The sequence below is a fragment of the Neolamprologus multifasciatus genome, chromosome 11 (genome assembly GCF_963576455.1).
Source record: "Neolamprologus multifasciatus chromosome 11, fNeoMul1.2, whole genome shotgun sequence".
In the NCBI taxonomy this organism is placed as follows: Eukaryota; Metazoa; Chordata; class Actinopteri; order Cichliformes; family Cichlidae; genus Neolamprologus; species Neolamprologus multifasciatus.
In genome coordinates, this window is record NC_140449.1 from 34206004 (window position 1) to 34224317 (window position 18314).

The 18314-nt window shown below is 41.9% G+C and overlaps 1 protein-coding gene and 1 long non-coding RNA gene across 5 annotated transcripts in view; both read right to left on the reverse strand.

Annotated features, from left to right (window-relative positions):
• Nucleotides 1–18314, reverse strand: part of gabbr1a (gamma-aminobutyric acid (GABA) B receptor, 1a) — a 163235-nt gene that overhangs the window by 14605 nt on the left and 130316 nt on the right. For all 4 annotated transcript variants that reach the window (XR_014876846.1, XM_085177252.1, XM_085177250.1 and 1 more), the window contains 3 exons: nt 9680–9796; nt 8336–8446; nt 4450–4543 (listed from right to left, as the gene is read on the reverse strand). Coding sequence is in view for 3 of the 4 variants with exons in the window: in XM_085177252.1 (XP_085033378.1) it covers nt 4450–4543; nt 8336–8446; nt 9680–9796 (322 nt within the window). In the remaining variant the exon portion in view is untranslated. The remainder of the gene's footprint in view (nt 1–4449; nt 4544–8335; nt 8447–9679; nt 9797–18314) is intronic.
• Nucleotides 218–4443, reverse strand: LOC146509111 (uncharacterized). The gene is made up of 2 exons (XR_014876848.1): nt 833–4443; nt 218–597 (listed from the first exon to the last, which is right to left on the reverse strand). It is a non-coding gene; the product is annotated as an uncharacterized LOC146509111 (long non-coding RNA).

Consider the following 18314-nt stretch of genomic DNA (forward strand, 5'->3'; position numbering starts at 1 on the left):
GAAAACGGAGCTTCAAAGATGTGCGCCTTGTTTGACGTCACAGTGTGCGCCACGTTATTGTTCCGGTGAAATGAATTTCTACAATACTGTTACTGTTAATTGTTCTCTCTGCAGTGTTTAAATGCTTACATATACACACACAGTTACTGTCCCTCCACACATACGACTCAGTTCTGCTTCTATGCCCCAGCTTTGTTTACTTTTTCCCCACCGAGGCTTCTAGACTTCTGATTGGCCAACATTTCTACACGGTTAGGAATATAGCGCCACCTGCTGCTTTGGCATGTTCCTAGCAGCGTTTTCCTTCATTTCTGCCTTTACGTGTGGACGGGATTATTTTTTAAAACGAAAACGGAAAATCTCCGTTTTCAAAAATACCCGTGTACGTGTAGCCTGAGAGTCAATCTTCATTTCGGTTCGAGTGTACGATTCTCCTGGTGAACATAATCTCACGCGTGTTCGTTCGGTCACGCACTCAATAAATAAACGACCACATGACTGAAGAAACCTAACCAGATGAATACATTCAGATTATGAACAAAATCACAGACTATCTGCAAACATGTGAAACATGACAGCTTGGGACCATCGGCGTAACTTTGTGCTGAACATTGGGGGGAGGGTGTGTGTGTGTGTGTGTGTATGTCAAGATCTCTGTCTAAATAAATAAATAAATCTGGTAAAATTCCCAGATGATTAAACATGCAACTATTTTGCTGGTAATACCTGAAATGATTGGTATGGTCTGATTATTGGGGTGCCATAACCCCCCTAACCCACCTGAGAATTGCGCCCCTGCTTGGGACACTTCCCTTCTCCATAAATGAAATACTTTGGAATAATAGCAGGCTACCTGAAAGTGTCACGCACACGCCGTCAGGACAGTCTGATGCTGAATTACAGTTATAGCCTGTAAAGTGTCACATATACACTGTGTTCCCTCTAAAATCTGAGATATTGGAAGCAAAACTCCTCATTTCCAAAAGACCAATTTCACATCAAAATGCCCTGAAATTGTGTAAGCGACACAGCGAGATAGTCTGTTATCAAGTGAAACTGGTGGAAAAATGGAAGTTTCTCTGTGTCATTTGCTGCTTTTCAGACTCAGATGGTGTTTGGAAATGGATCCTTTATTATTAGGCGATTCTTAAGTTTGCAGTGTGCAGCTGCTGCTCTTCTTATTTATTTTCATTTTGTGTTGTTTACCTATTTATGTCTTTTATTTATTCATTTATTGAAAGTCTGAAATGAATCACTTACAGGCCGTTACCATAAACCAACAAGTTTTGTCCCTTTGCCAAATCTGTAGGCACAAACGTGAAGAATAACACATCCCCTTTACCCGGTACGGAGAAAATAATGAAAGCTATTAAAATATGAACCAAATGAAAACTAATGAATAAAATGTTTAAAACAAAATCATTTGGAGTTTTCATGATTAATGCGATACAAATTTGTCCACCTAACATTAACACACGTGTGTAAACATAAAAAATCTTAGTCGTGTTTTTTTAGGCCAAGAAAACTGTCAGTAAAGAGTTTTGAAGCCACAAAGACTATTTTGTATATATTTCTCAAAGTGGATGCTGAGATGCTGAAATGTGACAGGTAGGGAAAAAAAGGAGCACATGCCGGGAACGTCTCCAGGATGCTGAGGTGGGAGGAGAAACTGGGGGGTTGTTGATGGGCTTGATTCGGATCAGCAGCAACATAAGAGACAGAAGGCCTCGAGGCTGTTGTAATTTTTGTCCTTGGATTGCTATTATGTCATTAAATTTTAATATTGTTTCAGGCGAGAGAGTAGCCACTTAAATCCTGAATATTTGGCCAGTTTATCCAAATAATGTCTGAAATCTGCTCCGTCTATTTTGGAGACAAAGATCCACCCGCCGGGTGAGATCGATCAGTGTCCATCACAGTCCCTGAGCTTGGCGCACCCTTTAGGTCTTTACTGCTGACGTGATAAGTTGTAGTTGTGGATTTGGTTTCCCTGAATGTTTTTGCTTGTGCTTGTATGCCATTAGACACCACTGCAGGATACAGTCATAGTGACACGACTGCTTCCATTAATTTTAAAGTGAGCTCTCCATGAATTGTATATGTTACAGCAAATTTACTAGTAACAGGAAGCATTACGTTTCCTGTAAAAACAGCCGCGTAATGCCTCTGGAGGCAAATCTGCAACCCTGATATCTCAGATTTAGCTTTTGCAAGCAAGGTTGTGTTGCATTGTGGGAGCTACAAGAGCCGTTTTTGACCTTTTCTACCACAGTACGATCTTTCTTTTTTAGCTATGCAAGCTAGCTTGAGGTACAAGGGTAGCCTCTTCTTGGTCAATCACATTTTGAATGACTGAATAATTCTACTCCGATTTGGATGAATTTAATGGAATTTGGTATAATCATGAAGGCTGGGGGAATAAACTGGATGTCTTTGGTTTTCCTGCCTCCTGGTCTCTAGACCTGTGTGACTGAGACCTAAAAACATGAAACAAAAAAGTCCCAGACAAGCCTTAAACTTCATACTGCTGTATGAAAGGCCTGGGTTTTCTTATGAGGACTTTAAACGATTAGTTGGGCTTTCTCACCTGGTAACATTGTATCATGCCCAGAGATGGGCAGTAACGCGTTACTTGTAACAGTAGCAGTAACGCGTTACTGTAATCCAATTACTTTTTCAAGTAACGAGTAAAGTAAGGGATTACTATTGCAAAAACGGTAATTAGATTACCGTTACTTTCCCGTAGGAACGCTGCGTCACTGCGTTACTAAAACCGTGATTTGTTTGCGAGAATGTCTCATGACAGTGACGTAAGCGAGTGCGACGTTCGTGACAACAGCTGTGTGCAGATCAACAATGGATCATATATCGAGTGCAGAGAGAGTATGAGCGTGCAGCGTTTAAAGCGTGGAAGTACTGACCTTACTTTGAGTTTGATTCCATAAAAAGTGACAAAAACATTAGTGTCCGTTGTGCGTGGGAAGAAAACTTATTTTTACAGCAAAAAATCCCTAAACTTCCGAGCAAGCACCGAGTAGCTACGACGTAATGGGAAACTCACAGAGAAACTCGCGGATTCTTCCACTGACCGCTGCACACCTGCACCAGGGTAACCCTCCGCCTACCCCACTCCTGCTTTACAGGTGAAAATAGAGCAACAGGACCGCTAGTCTGTGACTTTATTTATTTTCTGCTGTGTTTTACTTGCATCTATTTGAAAGACTGAGTGTAAACACACAAAATATTTTATTTTATGTGCTGGAATGTGCAGAAAATAGGTTTAAATATTAAACAAATTTCTTCCAGTCAGAGAATGTTGCAGATAATTAAATTTTTGCTTGATGCATAAAGTTAAAAGATTAAAACTAATAAAACAAGTTTTAAAAAGAGACTTTTCCATTTGATTACATTTTGTATGATGATTATGTAGAAAAAGTAGAATTGGGCTGAAAGATCTATCACTTTATCACCTATTCAGGTTGTAAATCGTGTTTTTAAAAAGTAACTAAGTAACTAAGTAATTAATTACTTTTGAAAATAAGTAATCAGTAAAGTAACGGGAATACTTTTTTGGGGAAGTAATCAGTAATTAGTTACTGATTACTTTTTTCAAGTAACTTGACCAACATTGTATCATGACAGTACGGTTTATGGTGGAAAGTGACACGAGTGTGCGTTAAAATGTGACAACAGTGTGAGAGTGAGACAGCTTTGGACTCTCTGGGGATGTCAACACATGAAGAGACTTGCAGAAGTCAATCAATCACCAGCTACACATCGATAAAGGCCTTTAGTCTTATTTTAGTTTGTGTCTCAAATACATTTTATGTATATTTAATGCAAAATAACTGAGATATTTATGGATGTTTTGCAAATTTTGGGCTCATGCTGACTTGTCAATGTGGCCTTTGAGGGGTAAAAACACAAAAATGTTGATACAATAGATACTGAAGAGAAAAATATGCTGGATACAAAGAAATCCAGTCAGAGTCGGAGAGAAAAGAGAATCGGAGTAAAATTCAACACTTATTCAGACTGTCCATTGTTTCTTTACACCGCCTGATATTAAAGCACCATCTTTTCTTCCCGGAGAAGGGAAATGCTATGGGGCAATGGCCCAGTTTGTGACCCACATTATTTGAATTTCAGCACCATTATACTTTCATAAGAGCTGCCACACTAAGAAAGATAGCAGCGAGACAGACAGAGAGGGACTGCGTGGGCCGACAAAAAGCAAAGAGGGAGTAAAGCAGGAGAGAAAAGAGGACTCAAACGTAAAGGGGCGGCGGGGGCTGAGGGATACGAGGGCTGTGATATGAGACCTGTTAAATTCTGAGTGAGCGGCAGTGACGTGTGTGCGCATATGTCCGCGTGTCACAAAGATACTCAAAGACACTCAGGGTGAAGCAGAATAGGGAGACAGATTGTTAAGAGAGGACGGATACCGACCGAGCCACGTGTTCATCTTCTTTGAGCTGCAGTGCTCCAGCAGGGGCTGAATCAGGACATCCAAATCTTCTTTAGGGGCCTCCTTAGTGAACTTCTACTCACACAGACAATGGAAAAGGAAAGAGGGATGGAAGGATGAGAGAGAGAAAGGGAGCGAGAAGACAGAGAGGGGAGATAATAAGAAACTATGAAACAGTAGCATGGGCAAAATTGCACAGTAAGTATAAGCCTCGGCGACCGATCCCCTCGGGTAAATAGGGCCTTCCCGACAGGCAGATATAGATCACTGAATTAAAAGGAGATCAGACATCCAATAAATATGAAATATGAGCATTTTAAAAGTCCATCAAATGTAAGATTTGACTGTAATTACATCCACTGTGGTGCAGGTTTGTAAATCGCTTGCTCCCGACTGAGGACGAAAGTGCTTAATGAGTATGTTTGCGTGCGTTTGAGTATCCTGGCGTTCTCATCTTAATCCGATTTGGACTGTATTCAGGACATAAAATTTAAATGGAAGACTGTCCGAAGACGCAATAATAACATCTGTGTCTCGATTCCTGAACACTGACATTCATTTTCTACTAAATGAGGCTAAAGAGATAAAGTCAGTCTGCTGTTGCTGTGTGGGTCACCGCCCTGTCTCAGCACGAACACACGGACTGCATATGAACGATGAATTTAGAGATCATGATCGCTGATTTGTGTACTCTGCATTTTAATGGCTCAAAGTTGGTGCTTTCCCCTTTGCCATGTTTATCAGAGCAGCCAGGAGTGACCATGCTAGATGCCATTTAAATAAAAAAAATATTCGAATGGCGCCAACACTAAAAACATGTCTGTGACTCTATTATTAGCGGAGTTGAAGACACCGGCTAGTAGCATCTCCTATCACTCAAAATGTCCATCATATGTCCGCATGTCTTAGTAATAATAATAATAAGAATCTACAGGGCTCATTTGCTGCTTGGAGCCAGTCTCAAGCGACACTTTGGGGGACTGCTTTCTCATTTTTGGCATCGCTGTCTTGGCTTTGCTTTTGCAACACCCACAAACAATGACAATAAGAACGAAAGGCAAAACGTGGAGGGAAGGACGCCGCCACCTTGCACTAATGACTTCATTTGCAACCAGAGTTTGCACAGCTGTAACCGTGGGTGGAGACGAGATATCAAGGACGAGGTATTATTATGCATGTAGGTGCAGAAGACAAACAGCTTGAAGCTAATAACATTTGTCTAGAAAACAGTTAGCATGAAGCTAGCTCTTTGACAATGAAGGACATTCCAGGAGCCGGTTGGGCTACTGTGCCGACTTTCGGGCATCTCCAATGCAAAATGATGGTAACTATTTCAGTTATATTTTGGCTTTACTTTTGTACTTTGGGATGAGAGCTGGTGAGCTGTCCATTTGTATATGCACTCTATGGCAACACTACAAAAAAAACACTGTAACTCGTGTCAAAGGTTCCCTGTGGACACAAATGAGGACTAACATGAGAATTTAGGGCTTTGCGCAGCTTTTAGACAGAACCTTCTGTCTCTGTTTGTCTGGATGCGAGCTATTCCCGCTGCTCCGGCTCGTCTTGGTCACTTCCCTTTTTTCCTACACAGACAAAATCATCTCTTACTCAGTTTCAACATCCCTGCTCTCATCCACTCCAATCTCCTCCCTTCATCTGTGGCTCTGCTCTGCGATGTTTCATCTCGTTGGAGTCTGACCAAAATAACTTTAATCTGCACGCTCACGTTTCCGCAATAAATTTTGGTCTTATCTTCCAAATGATCTCTTCCTCTTGAAATGCAGATCATTTCGCGGAGTAGAAACTGTGAAGTGGTAAAAAGAAGCAGAGGAGAGCACTTGCAATTTTCCCATCATTGCAGTGGTTTCAAATCAGAATCTTCACGTTAGCGGTGATTTACCTGCGTGCGTTTTCGTTTTATGAAAAGGGTGACTCACAGCGACAAACACACACTGTGTATTTTGCCCCAGTGTTTTTACTTGCCGCAGCTCTCAAAGCTTTGTTTTCAGCTGCAGCAGGCGGCCGTTTTTAGCAAGAAAGCTGCAAAAGCCCACTGTGCACAGTTAGTAACTAGCTAGTGAATATAGTAGCTCATTTAGCAGACAAAGAGCCAGATATTTCTTTCAGAGGTTAGTAGAGAATAAAAAGAGACCTAAAAGAAATTCAATTGACTACCAGAAAGCTTGTTATGCCCCTATTCAGTTTGGAAATAAAGTAAAACTTGAATATAGATTTTTATTTTAAAAAATGCCAATTATTGGACTTTAATTTTAATAGATTTCAAATCAAAGCAAACAGCCAAACTGTCTCTTCAAGCTGGTGTGGACAAGCAAGTATCACATCATCCATTATCAATGTCTTCTGAGCTCAAAGTGAGTTTCATTTTTCCCACTGTGACACATCGAAATGGCTCATTATGATATCAAAAAACACAAAACATAGAAGCATTAACTGAATTTGGACACTAAGGGGATAAAAAGCAGCAAAGGAATATGTAGCCATCTCTTTATGCTGCAGGTTTTCCAGCGTTCCCTCTCTATGTTGAACTTCCCTCGGTTTCTAGCTGCTAACTTCAACACAGACTGACTGCTGTGTAGTGCTCAGCAGGTAACAGAGCATCTTATTGTCTGTGTTATTATTGAAAAGAATTAAAAGAAGTTTAAAAGGTAGATTAAAAAGGTTAAAAAAGTAAAGATGGGTATTCGGTTACCCCGCAGTCTTACAAATGACCAGCAGGGGGAGCCTCCCGTGGTTTCGTGGTTTCGAGAAAACGACCTTTCTGCCATGTTGGTTACATTTACGTTTGTTTATACATTAATAAAAACTTTCCTGCTGAGCTCATGGTCGAGTTTTGTTTCATAAAAAAATTGTAAATTCATTTAGAGTCAAATAAATACAAACTTTGGTTGCTTTAGAGAAAACTGCTATGTGAGAGTGCAGCGTTTCTAAGTCAGAGTCATAACGCTCGTGTCAAGGATTCAGAATAACTACTGCATGATGTTACAGGCACCACTTACATACTCCATATCCCTTCACTACAGGAAAAAATGATTTTTTTCTAAACTGTAAGAGCTGAAAATGAGCAAGCCTGAAGATTCGAACAGATTTTTTTAAATATACTAACGGTGTGTTTAAGTACTATTACAATTTAATGGAAGCCGTTGGTATGAAGAAACAAAGCACGATGGGTGACCCAATCACAAGCGCACAGTTATGATTCTTACAACACTTGAACGGCGGCTTAGCATCAATCGCACCGGCCTGCGTGGCCATTTTCTAAATTTATTGTTCATAATGTGAACGTAGTACAAGACCACAGCAACGGCAGCAATACTTCACTTTGTAGTAAGTGTATGCAAAACAGCAAAACGGCACGCTGCTCATCATTTAGAGTATGAAGAATAAAAGGTTTTAGGTGGTTAAAACATACGATCCTACAGAGAGGCAGGGATAAACTCGCTCACAATAGAGCTGCCGCAGGGTAACCTGTGCTTTTAACAGACATCAAGCTCAGATCAACATATAACGGCTACGTTTGGCTGCTCCCTTATTCAGCAGGTAGCTGAGCCGGTTTGATTTGACAGGTTTTTACACCTGATGCCCTCCCTGGTGTGACTCCCCAAGGATTTGCGTCTCCTCCTCCCGGGATAAATATATAAAAGTCCTGAATGCCAGTGTTCCAGTGCTACTGCTCCTCTGCGCTTAAACATGATATTTGAGTCAAGATGAATCCAAACGAAAGAACAATTCTTCAGTCGCGACCGAGCGTCTCATTACTGCGTTTCTGACTGATGGCTGTGGCTGCACGGTCTGTGCAAACGGGCGGTGACACACAAATGATCTCATCTGTCTCTAGTACTCTACCTCCTTAGTAATGTGCAGAGGATCCACAATCTGCCAGATCATGAGTGACAGGAAGTCGATAGCCAGCAGCACCCCGACCGTTGCGTAGAGTTTCCACGGCTCCAAGTGTTGCTGTGCGAGTCGGAGACAGAGACACACAAACAGAAACACAAGAGTCATCGCTATCCAAGGGCATCACGAGCTGGTCCGCAAACAAAGACAAACCACCAGGACAAATAATGCGACAGGCGTCCTTGTGATTTCTGGATGACTGGGCACGAATTGTCTCTCCGAGTGTGTGTCTTGACAGAGTGTGTTTTCAGAAGCAGCGGGAGTCTGCGTGCGGCTACAGAGCCCGTATTTGCACCTGAAATCATCGTTTATACAAACCGAGATGACACTGCTTTCGCGTGGAAGCGAGCGCCATCAATTCTATTATTCTTTACTTGAGCTATAATGGAAGCAATAAAGCCGTAACCGAAAAACAAGCAACAGAAATGAGCTTTCCCACTTTGCTCCCCCCTCTCTCCACTCTCCGGCTTTTTTTTTAAACTTCAGCAATGCCGGCTTACGCACAGCACCTCCAACATTGTAACAGCCATTCGAGCGTGGAACAACCAAAACTGAAGAATAAAATAAAGAAGAAAACACATTACACAGTCCTGGGCCGCCTCTTCACTTGAGTTGCATGAAAAATGAGTTGAAAAGCGCCCATTCTCCCCTCCATTTGTGAAAGTTTCTTTAAATACTCTCACTGAGCTCTCTGGCAAATTGCCCTTCTGTGGACAGGAAGAGAACTGAAAGTCAACCTGATTCGTTCTGCTTTGGCTCCAATAATAAAGCCCCGAAGGCTGGATTTCTGCATTGAACTTTAATACTCATCCATATTCATAAATATTCCATAAATGGCTTAATCTCTTATTCTTCTGATTAGGTCTTAGAAATTCCCACAACGCATCACAGGCTGGCAATATCTTACTGGCTGCAGGATACACTATCTTTAAAGAGGGTGGAAACTAACACACACACAGAACTAGATACAAACTCTGCTCCAGCGTGCAAACAAATGTGATGACGAGGGAACTGGGAGCTCAGACTCCTTCGTCTCCATGTGTGCTTTGTGTCCAGTATCTGTATCAGTGCGCGTCCAACCCTTATCCGTGCTCTCTGCTAGCGGATGCAGCTTCAGAAGCTTATGTTACTACGAAGGCTGCAAAGTTTTTTTTAAATAACTTTTTTATCAGCCGGTGCCACACACGCTGCGTGGCCCGCGCCCGCCATCCCATCCTTCCTCTGCTCTCCGGAGACGCCCGAGAGGCTAATCCCAACCGCCCTCGATTCCTCTCCGCCTCCCCTCCCGCTCACCTTCTTCTTCTCCTTCTTCTCGTCCTTCTTGGTGAAGAGGGTGTGGACCCACCAGATCTTGGTGAACATGCTGCCGTACGCCAGGCTGAAGCCGAGGCCGAGGAGCCACAGGCGGAACTGCAGGAGAGCAGAGAGGAGCGAGAAGGAGGAAGGAGAAGATTAGGCTCGAGGAGAGGATTTTCAGTTTAAAATACCTTTATTCAAGGATGCGGCAAAGTTTGGACATATTTACTCGTTCACAGGTTTTTCATTACTTTTAGCTGTTGAGCAGCACATCTGGATCATATCACAAGTTAAAAAGAAAAAAACTTCAAAGAGATTCTTTGAAGCAGCCAGTTTTTAGTGTGATCTTTGCACTCTTCACTCTCTCAACTAGCTTAATGAACGTTTCCAAACAGAAGTTTTCATACTTATTGACTGCTCTCCCTTCACTCTGCGCTTCAGTTCATCCCATCTCAGCTGGGTTTAGGTCGGTAACGGTGGAGATCTGATAATCACCTCAGAATTATAATCAAACTAGTCCTTTTTCACATAGTGCTTAACCCTTTAAAACCGGTCGGAGCGGGCACGCTCTGTTCTGCGTAACTATTTTTAAATCCCGGTATCTCTGCAACCACGTGAGCTAGCGCAATAATTTTTTTGCATATGAAACCGGAGGAGTTGTACTTACATCTTATGCCATCAGCTTGTCCTCGGTCACAGTTTCCTTCCACATATAGCTTTGCAAAAACTGCATAAAAAGCACTTGCAGCAACAAAAACATAATATTCCAGAAACACGCTTTGCCGATCCGATCAGCTGTTCATAAAACTTCCTAATCCATCAGCGCGAACTATCGCATGTCCGCCATGACCTGCCCAAAACCGGAAGTGACGTCATTTTTGCAGAAATGTAGTTTTTTACCATCAAGGCCTCATGAGCCTATACTGGTGTTTTTAAAAGTTATCTTTGACTTTATGACTTTCTGTGTGGTTTCTGGGATGCTTAGGACTCATATTGCACTGCTGGAAATGGTTTATTTTGATGCATATGCTGCTTTTTTGCAAATTTGCATTATAATATTTATTTTCGTTTTTCCTGCAGTGTATAAAAATTGGTGTATTTCAAAAATAAAACTATGAAGACACTCAAAATAAATTTCCTGTGGTGGGAAACTATTTTGTGCAACTTTTTTGTATTTACAGTTTTGAGGGATAAGCCTCTTAAATTTCTCTAACTAGAAATATATGTTAAAAAAACAAAAACGATTTTCAATTTTTTTGTCGTTTATTGCACTTTTTTGCAATTTATGTAATTACTATGCACTTAATGCAGACATATTATTAAAATCTGGGCTGTAATGGTTGTATTGATGTATAGCAACTTGAAATGCTCCCAAAAATGGCTCCACAGCATGTAAACATATAATATAAGCTCTGGTGGACTTGGTTCTATGGTGGGTCTTAAAGGGTTAAAGGAAATAGTCCCGCTTACTTTTAAAGCGATATTTTATTTATATTTGTCTATTTTAGTTATTCGCGCTGACGCAGTATCACGCAGATTTTGTACTCGGGAAAGCTTAAGGAGTAATACGGCTAATGTCAGATCCAGATGCACCTTTTAGGTTTCCATAATGTATGAAAACAGCTCAAACAGGCCTCACTGAGCCCACAGTTGCTGCTTTTGTTCATTGTTCTGCTTTCACAGTAATGATGCTTCCATCCAGCTCAACCCAGAGAGGTCAGTGTGCCTCTGCAGGGTGCTGCGGTAGCCGCGCTGGATGAGAGTTGCCTTTAATTGTGAATGAATCTCCAGCAGTGTTGAGAGGAAAGCCCGCTACACCATCACTGCTCCTCCTGCATGCTTCACAGAGCTATTTATGCAGATATCAGCTCAGTTTCACTGCGTCCCTCAAACACAAAATATTTCAGAACCGTTATATTGAAAGATGATCGTTTCCACTTGCCACTGTTAAAATTCGGGGATTTGATCGTCCATTGTGGGACAGCTTCACTACTCCATGTGCACTGATGGAATAACTTATAGCCATGGTATCTCTAGCATAGCATAGAGCAGCTTAAACACTATGGCCAGTATTAAACTTACCAACTAGAACAGGGGTCTGCAACCTTTAACACCCAAAGAGCCACTTGGACTCGGTTTCCACGCAAAAGAAAACACTGAGAGCCGCAAATACTTTGTGGCATCTAAAATGAAGATAACACTGTAAATATTGTTTTTTACCTTTATGGTTTGTGTGAACAACTAAGGTGTGTTCTTATGAAATCCATGAAGTTACAGAGAAAATTACATTTTATTTATGTAATTAACACATTTTGAGCTCTTAAAGAAATATAACAAAAGGAAAGTTGAACTAAAATGATCCAGCAAACAAAAACTGTTGTGAGCTGCCCCCCTTATATCGCCTTTGGGCTTTTGGAGCCTTGACCTGACTTTTAAAAAGTAATTGGAAAAAAGCACTATGCTGCTGAAAAAACAACAACAGATATTTGCAAAATTCTGCCTAAATATGTATTTTACCAGGTTAATGTGTGTGGCGGGGCGTGGTCTGCAGCGCCGCTGCAGGGGAGGAGGACGCACCTGAGCGGCACCCGCAATCACGCCTCGCCGATTTAACGTCTGTGCTGTTGTGTGTCGGGCTGTGAGCTGAAAAGCTACAGCCGGCTGTATGTGTACAACAACCGTGTGTGAAAAGCGGTCAATAAAGAGATGCTGAAAAGCGTGTTCATGCAAACTTCGTCGGATCTGCCGTGATGTGTTTACAATAAGACTTCTGCTCCTGAACCTCTGCGCACAGCGTCTGCAAATCGGGGCTGTACGAAGTCACTTTCATCTTTACGCAGGACTGTAAGCTGCCGTCTGTGAGGCGTGAGCGTGTTTGTTTTAACATAGTTCACGGTGGAGAACAGCTGCTGACATAATGTGGATCCGAAGATCCATAACTGGCCTACCTGGGTTGAAAGTCTCGATAAATGCACGGCGTTTCGGCGGGTACGCCGGCTTCCGCGAGTGTGACGCTTATTTTGAGCGATGAAAAATAATAAAATATAATTTTATTTTTATATTTCAAAATCACAATAATCTTCCAATCTAGAACTACAAGTTTAAAAAGAACTAATACAAAAAAAATACACTTCAGCTAAATACTTCTAATTTATTTTCCCAAACCACGCGGAGCCGCAGTATAAGGACTAAAGAGCCGCAGGTTGCCGACCCCTGAACCAGAACCACAGAAGAATCCGTCTGTTGGAAAAATGTGAAATAGTTGCAACTTTGTGTTCAAGTACACAAACATATAAACCAGATTGTTGTTGCAGTTTTCTTCCTGTTAAAGGGACGTTTTTTCTCCCCACTGTCACCAAGTGCTAGCTTGATTGTCGGGTATTTATTTTACAATATAAAGAACCTCGAGGCGACTACTGTTGAGATCTTTTGCTTATATAAATAAAACTGGATTGAATTAAAGCATTAAATAAAATGAAAATTTTCTGTATTTGCATCTTTCATATATGGAGATCGGTGCATTTGTGCTGCATGGGGACGTTTGAGTTAATAATGTTTGTTAGGAATTCCAACACGGCCATTATTAAATAACAACAAAACAAACAAAACAAACAAAATCTTTATCTTAATGGAAAGAAAATCCCATTAAAGCGGTATAAGGCTCTGTGTTTTCATTCTTTAAAATCCAGCACATCCACAATAAAAGGAGAGGGACGAGTTAGCAAGAGGAGAGTAGCAGAGAGGGTGAGATGAACAAAAGAAAAAAGGAGAATGAGAGAACGGGGGTAGACAGACACACTGATAGATATATGAGGGGAGAGTGGGAGAGTAAAGTATGGGGCGCAAAAAAGATAGATGACAAGGTGAGATGCAGAGAGCGGGCGATAGTAGGGGAGAGATAATATGAATCCCAAGAGATGGCGAGATTGGAACAGAAAAAAGGAGAAGAAGGTCAGAGGCAGAGTGCAAGAGAGAGGCAGAACAAAGCATGAGAGGGAATAACTGGACAGGGACAAAGAGCGGAGAAGCGACAGAAATGGAAATCTCCCCCTGCTACACAAAGGCTCGACACAGGTGACAGAGACATACTCCCACTCCTCATTAGCGCTGGGATCCCATCGTCTGTGCCATCCCGACACCCGGAAAGTCGTGGCCGCGACAACGAATGCCAAAATCATTTCAAACGCTTAATGAATTTCGACAGTGTTTAAACTCCGGTCGTCTTTCATGCGCTAAATAAGCACGATCAAAACCCCGAGCTGACTGCTGTCTGCTTTGCAGGTGTGTGCGTGCCACGGGCGACGAATATCACAGCTGTCCGTGCGTCACGACACCTAAACGCGGGCTTGCTTAAAGTAGACGCGCGATTTCACAGAAGGGTAGAGCTTTACTAAACCTGACAGCTGTATCTGAAAAGTGCAAAATCAGAAGCAAACGTGTTAAACAAATGCAGATAAACAATCCTGATTTGAGAGCTCCTGCAGCTGGACCAGTCACTTCCAATTCATGTTTCCAGAAACTATGGAAAACTTTCCAAAGAGGATCCTGGAGGATCTGGGACTAAAACTATATCTATGTAACGCACTTCACTGTGTGCACGCAGCAACATGACAGCTTTAATTAACCCTTTAAGACCTACCATAGGACCAAGTCCGCCAGAGCTTACTTTATATTTTTACATGCTGTGGAGCCATTTTTGGGAGCATTTCAAGTTGCTATACATCAATACAACTGTTATAGCCCATATTTTAATAATATGTCTGCATTAAGTGCATAGTAACGACATTAATTGCAAAAAAGTGCAATAAACGACAAAAAAAATTGAAAATCGTTTTTGGTTTTTTTAACATATATTTCTACTTGGAGAAATTTAAGAGGCTTATCCCTCAAAACTTTAAATACAAAAAAGTTGCACAAAATAGTTTCCCACCACAGGAAATTTATTTTGAGTGTCTTCATAGTTTTATTTTTGAGATACACCAATTTTTATACACTGCAGGAAAAATGAAAATAAATATTATAATGCAAATTTGCAAAGAAAACAGCATATGCATCAAAATAAACTATTTCCAGCAGTGCAATATGAGTCCTAAGCATCCCAGAAACTATTCAGAAAAGTCAAACATGACTTATAAAAACACCAGTATAGGCTTTTAAGGCCTAGAAGTAAAAAAAACTACATGTTCCACGAAATGACGTCACTTTCGGTTTAGGGCAGGAAATGGCGGACATGCGATCGTTCGCGCTGACGTCTGTTTCAATGTAGGAAGTGTTATGAACAGCTGATCGGATCGGCAAAGCGTGTTTCTGGAATATTATGTTTTTGTTGCTGCAAGTGCTTTTTATGCAGTTTTTGCAAAGTTATATGTGGAAGGAAACTGTGACCGAGGACAAGCTGATGGCATAAGATGTAAGTACAACTCCTCCGGTTTCATATGCAAAAAAATTATTGTGCTAGCTCACGTGGTTGCAGAGCTACCAGGATTTAAAAATAGTTACGCAAAACGGAGCGTGCTGCTCTGACCGGCTTTAAAGGGTTAAAGGCTGAAACAAGAGGGGGGAAAGCTATTTAAACCACGTGACTCCCTATTTATAACCTGTAAGGTAATTCAACAAAAATAACACATGCACACCCAAAGAGCATTATTAGTCCACTTGTACTGTATAACAAAAAACGTCTTCTGGACAAAAAGTGGTTTTTTTTCCCTTGATCCTCAAAGACAGAAAATGCATGCAGGCCATTTAATTAGTTACACCTTGCTGGTAACAGGTTGGTTTCAATTCTTCATGGCATTGATTCAACAAGCGAGCCTGAAATATTCCTCTGAGGTTTTGGACCATACTGACATGACAGCATCACACAGTTAAAGCATCTTGATGCATTCTCAATCATCCAGGAAAATAAATCTCCAAAATTGCCAGGATTTATACATCGGGGAAACCAAACAACCTCTGGCGAAGCGGATGGCACAACACAGAAGAGCTACCTCGTCAAACCAGGACTCTGCAGTCTATTCACACCTACAGGCCAGTGGACACTCTTTCAATGATGAGGATGTACACATCCTGGACAGGGAGGAACGCTGGTTTGAGGGCGGAGCCAAGGAGGCCATTTACGTGAAAAGGGAAAGACCATCTCTGAATCAAGGAGGGGGCCTAAGGGTACATCTTTCGCCATCTTACATGCTGTGATTGCAGCCATTCCCCAACTCTGTGAATGGGACTCATGGCCATTGATCAGTGGTTGTTGATCAATGGTCATGAGAATTTGCATAATTAAGATTAAGGAACTGACCTCCCAGTCCATTGTTCCTTCAGTGGGCTGGTTTCAGTCATTATGCAAATGTGCTGTTTATAAGATTGAAATCTGCAGTCAGCTGAGACTGAAGACGTCACCTGATGATGATGAAACGTTTCTCTCAGAAAACGCTACGTCCAGATGAACAGAATCAACTTTAGAGACAGTTGAAGCAGATTTGTTGGCTGCACATCCATGATGTGAATCTCCTGCTCCACCACAGCACAAAGGTGCTCTATTGCACTGACTGGATCGATCTGGTGACCGCTTCCCCAGTAAGAAAAGATTAGCACACCTTTACCCCACGACAGCCTGAACTGTTGCTACAACACCGAATGGATCCATGCTTTCATGCTGTTTGTACCAAATTCTGAAACTACCTTCTCAGAGCAAGCAACGTTTTTCCACTATGAAGCTTGTACGCAAGATTAATGCAGATCTGTAATCACTCATCTGCTGCTAGTCTATTATTTAAATCACTTCCGCTTTCCCGCGGTGTCAAACTCGGTGCTGACATCGTTGCTCTAGTCCAATCATCTTCTTGCTGCCTTGTTCTCAGCCTCTGCTGTGCGTGCTTTAAATCTCAGAGCTCTTCTGTCATCCTCCCTTTCGTACTCCCTCAGGAGACTCAGAAAAGCAGGACTCTCCACACTTCACCTCACAACTTTCTACAGAGGCACCATTGAAAACATCCTGACACAAGATTTTGCAGCTTGGATTGTTAAGACTGCCAGGAGGATTGTTGGTGCCCCTCTCTCATCACTGGAGGAGATCTACGAACAGCGCTGCATACGCAGAGCTATCTCCATCATCAGAGACCTCCACCACCCCTCCCATGGCCTCTTCTCCCTCCTGCCGTCTGGCAGGTACGGGAGCATCAGCTGCAGAACCACCAGGATGCTGGAAGGGTTCTTTGCACGAGCCGTGAGCCTGATAAATGGACTGTGTCCTGTTCTACTGGGATTCTGTTCTATTCGACGTGTTGTGCATTCAGAGATGCTCTTCCACGTAACTTGATTGTAGCGATTCGAGTCTACGTTGCCTTCCTATCAGCTCCAAGGAGTCTGGCCGCTCTCCTCTGACCTCTGGCATCATCGAGGCCAGAGAACTGCTGCTCACTGAGTTTTCTCTTTTCCAGAACATTTTGTAAACCTTACAGATGTTATGTGGGAAAATCCCCGTAGATCAGCAGTTTGTGAAACACAGACCAGTCCATCTGGCACCAACTGAACTTCAGCAGGTCACCTTGGCTATGCACTGCTGCCACATGATTGGCTTATTAGATATTTGTCTTAGTATAGCATCCTCCTTGTGCATTTCATGCATGTGTTATTTTCAGACATATGGGGGTTATGTCACCCCCCCTCCTCCTCATCAGTAATGATCTAGTCCGGTATTTACTTGGGCGTGACTTAGCCGATTAACCAATACCTACCTATTATATGTCAGCTGACCTATCTGTGAAGTTTTGACTGGTTAATTTGAAATTTTTTTCTGTTTCCTGTCTTGTATTTAAGCAATTTTAACAATGTTTTACTACGACCCTGATGAAGGCCACGAGCCGAAACGCGTTGGTCTATTATTAAAGTTGTTCATCTTCCCTCAAGTGTTGCTGGAGTTCCTGCTTAATGAACAGTTAAACAGGTGTACCAAATAAAGTGTCCTGACCCTACTAACCTACTAACTAGTTTCACATTGTTATCAACATACAGAATTAAAATATTCTAAAACCAACTAAGTAATTTTTATGCTAGCAGGGTGACGTGTTCGATTAACTATAGCATCCCAGCTGAATTTTGTTTCTATTGACTGTTTTTTATTCTGTCCATACGTTTATCACCTGTTCCTCTATCGATGTCTCTGACTGAAGGAGGTGAGACTCAGTTCATTTTGTGAGGAAGATGAGTGATTTTTTCCCCTTTTTAACGAGAAAACACAGGGCTTGAAAAAAAAAAAAAAAAGCACTTCATGTTGGTTTCACTTTTCACTCCTCCCTGAGTGCAACACCTGGAAAAGTATCACACATTAACAGTGTTGGGGAGTAACGGAATACATGTACCGCCGTTACGTATTTAAAATACAAAATATGAGTAACTGTATTCCGTTACAGTTACCGTTTAAAAAGGTGGTATTTAGAATACAGTTACTTTGTTGAAATAAATGGATTACACGGCGGTACTTCCCTGTTTCATATTGTGGCGGGTCAGGACTGTTTGGGTTTTGTTCGACAGCTACGTTCTGTTGTTCCAGGCGGCAGCGTTACGGTTGCCATGGTTAGAGGGTGACGCTCTCTCTCTCTGCGTGTTTCCTGGGTGAGAGAGCGCCTGTTGTTGT